The sequence below is a fragment of the Trachemys scripta genome, chromosome 5, assembly GCF_013100865.1.
Source record: "Trachemys scripta elegans isolate TJP31775 chromosome 5, CAS_Tse_1.0, whole genome shotgun sequence".
Classification (NCBI taxonomy): domain Eukaryota; kingdom Metazoa; phylum Chordata; order Testudines; family Emydidae; genus Trachemys; species Trachemys scripta.
Window position 1 is genome coordinate 79,577,097 of NC_048302.1, and position 3,161 is coordinate 79,580,257.

The 3,161-nt window shown below is 43.8% G+C and overlaps 1 protein-coding gene across 5 annotated transcripts in view; it reads right to left on the reverse strand.

Annotated features, from left to right (window-relative positions):
* Window positions 1-280: 280 nt before the first annotated feature.
* PDLIM3 (PDZ and LIM domain 3) overlaps window positions 281-3,161 on the reverse strand; it is a 45,343-nt gene continuing 42,462 nt past the window's right edge. For all 5 annotated transcript variants that reach the window (XM_034771151.1, XM_034771149.1, XM_034771153.1 and 2 more), the window contains one exon: window positions 281-2,168. In XM_034771151.1, the coding sequence (XP_034627042.1) occupies window positions 1,979-2,168 (190 nt within the window). In that variant the 3' untranslated portion in view covers window positions 281-1,978. The remainder of the gene's footprint in view (window positions 2,169-3,161) is intronic.

A 3,161-nucleotide genomic window follows, 5' to 3' on the forward strand; every position in this document is an offset into this window, starting at 1 on the left:
TTTGACCAGTGCAGGACGGTACTGCTCTGGGGTCCTAGGCTGGGAGGCTGGTGGTTAGAGAGTCTGCATGTGACTGCAGAGCAGTGTGTCCCTACCTGTGTGAATGCTGGTGAAAGTGGAAGCTTGGAGGGCCTTGCAACTTGTCCCAGCAGCAGGATGAGAGGGAGCCCAAGGTGGTGGGTTACAGGGCTCAGTGGTACCCCAGTTCCAGGTGGCACCCCAGGGGGAACCCATCACACACACTTTCTCTCATTTCATACCAGAAAGGCAAAATACAAAATCTTGATTATATAGATTTATTTCTACTTTCAATTTTTATTAATAAAGAAATGAACATTACAAACTATGATTTTAAAACATAGATTACACTTAAGCTTCTCAGAATTGTATGTATTCCTTGCCTTCCCACTTTCAAAAGAAAATTTAGATTTACTTTACAGAATTTCATTAGTGGAAATAAGTAATAATACATATAGTCTTCCTGGTGCTTTGGAAGCATTATTTTTGGTGTTTTAAAATTAATTAAGGAGCCATCTTTATTTAAAAAGTCATATTGTGCATTGTTTGTATATGCACACTCTTGTTATATTTAATATGTGGTGACATGCACAAATTTTATAAACATTTAAATTCTGAAATAGTACATTAAGGAATCTTGAGAATTGTTGAAATACACAGGCGTTGGGTTTCAGATTTCAAGATGCACCTTTAATGGGGTTTTTAGTATGTGTTTAAAACATACACACACTGTTATTTTGATTCAGTGTTCTGCATGATTTAAGATCTTTTGGTAGAATGGGAAAAATATTTAGGGGCTTTCTGTACTCAGTTTTTCATGTCTCTGCTAGGTTTGTATGCTTGATGTGAAAGTTAAATTTTGTATAGCATAAGTTGTATTTAAATACAGTCATAAGCAATTTACTATAGTTTTGATACTTACTGTAAACACTGAGGCTCAATTTTTCATATAGGTGCGCACCTAAGTGTACATGGACTTGTACACATACCTATTGGAGGCACATGGTTCTTCAGATGCACATGTACAGAGTTGTGTACCTACACATACCTATAAATGCACACAAGATCCAGACTTGCCATGCACATTGGAAGATAGGCATGACTAAGTCTGGCCTGAGCAAAAGTGTATACATATTTAGACGTACTCCTGATTGAAAATTTGGACCTTAGTGGATTTCAGAAAATGCTCAGCTGTAAGCATTTTCTTTGGCGTTGACCAAGTACTTAGTGCAGGATCTTTCCTTGGCATATTTTAATTCTCAGTAATTATAAATGCTGCCAAAGTTTTTAAATTTACCAAATCTGACTTCATTATGACCATACCTGCCCATTTTTGCTATTTGTATGTGTGTGTTTGCATTTGCATGTCTCCATCAGAATTTCATGGTAAGTAAATGAAAACACTCTCTCATTGTAGTTTGCACTCTGCAGTTCACTGAAATATGGGACATGCATTCTACTCTACTATAAGCAAGCTTCACTGTGCTTGCTGTTCTATTATATAAAATTAATACCAGTCTTTTATTACATTTGTTGTACCAGGAGGTGTAAATAAATAGACTCTCAAATATCAAAGTAAGGAAAGCAAAGCTTGTTTTTGTGGCATAGGGTAATGATAATTGAATGATTTTATGGCTGAAGAAGACATTGATAACTGCAGTTTGGTAATATAGGTGTAAAATTCCTGCTTTTTTTAGTGGACTGGCCCTTTGAGGGATTGAGTTATGGGAGTTGCTGCCTTATACTCCATTAAATTACACTGGCAGCTTCAAAGATAATTACTTTGCAAAATGTTTCTAGTATATATGCTATTGCTGGCTAATGAGGCTTCTGCATCACTCCCACCTCCAAAAGAAAATCTGCTACTTTGGATTAAGGCAGTAAGTTCAGTCAGTTGTATTGTGGCTCTAAGCTGTTAATGTCTTTGTGTGTGCATGCATGTGTGTCTGTTGGCACAGGACTAGCACTTTGGATAAACGGTAACTGCTTCGTATCCCTCTGGTGGCCTCATGCGGGCTCGCGCATGAGTTTCACAGTATAATTGTCCCTCCACAAAGAAGTAGCCCTTTTGTTTTAGGTTGGTATTGCAGTCAGAGCACACAAAGCATTCTGGGTGCCGGTACTTGTCACGCGCCTTCACAACTGCACCACTGTTTATGAAAATAAAGAAGAGAAAACTAGATTAATAGAGGAGAATGAATTTAGAGTAGAACAGAAATGCATGGCAACATGACATATAAAATAAATACTGTTTCTCTATCATAGGGGGCTTTTTGGTAATGCCCGCAGAGTTATGTGCATGTTCTGCCAAGTACTAGGAAAATATTTTAAAGCTGGAAGTTGATTCTAAGCAGACCTTTTCCTGTGTAAATATAAAATGTCATATGGAAGTCTCAGTATTCCACTGGAAGATCAGTATTTCAAAGACCACTGCCTCTTTTAACTATCGTATACAGCAGGGGTTGGCAACCTACGGCACGCATGCCAATTTTGAGTGGCATGCTGCCGAGGTCCCGGCCCCCAGCCCCACTCAGCTCCCCCGCCCATTGCTCTCCCCTGCAGGGGCAGGAGGCAGAAGCTTGGTCCTGCGGCAGCCAAGCTTCCCCCCCTCCCCCACTTCTTCCCCCAGAGTGGCGCTTTCCTGCCCCTCCTTCTCCCCCTCCCTCTCCCTGCGCTGATCAGCTGATCACCCTTGCGAGGGGGAGGGCGAGTGGAGCAGAGCCGAGCGGCAGCATGCTCCCTGCTTCGTAGAGGAAGCAGAGAAGAGGTAGGACGGGACCTTGGGGAAGGGGGTGGAACAGGACATATCTCTTCCAACCCCCTGCCATGAGCCGCTTAGGGCCAGGGGCTGGGAGCACCCCCACGAGCCGAGCACCCCAGCCTCTGCCATGACCCCCCACACACACCCAGCCTTCTGCCCTGCACCGCCACACACACCCCAGCCCTCTGCCCTGACCCCTGAATCTCCCCCCACACCCAGCCTTCTGCCCTGCACCTCCACACACACCCCAGCCCTCTGCTCTGACCCCTGAATCTCCCCCCAGACCCACCCTTCTGCCCTGCACCTCCACACACACCCCAGCCCTCTGCTCTGACCCCTGAACTCCCCCCCACACCCAGCCTTCTGCCCTGCACCCCCACAC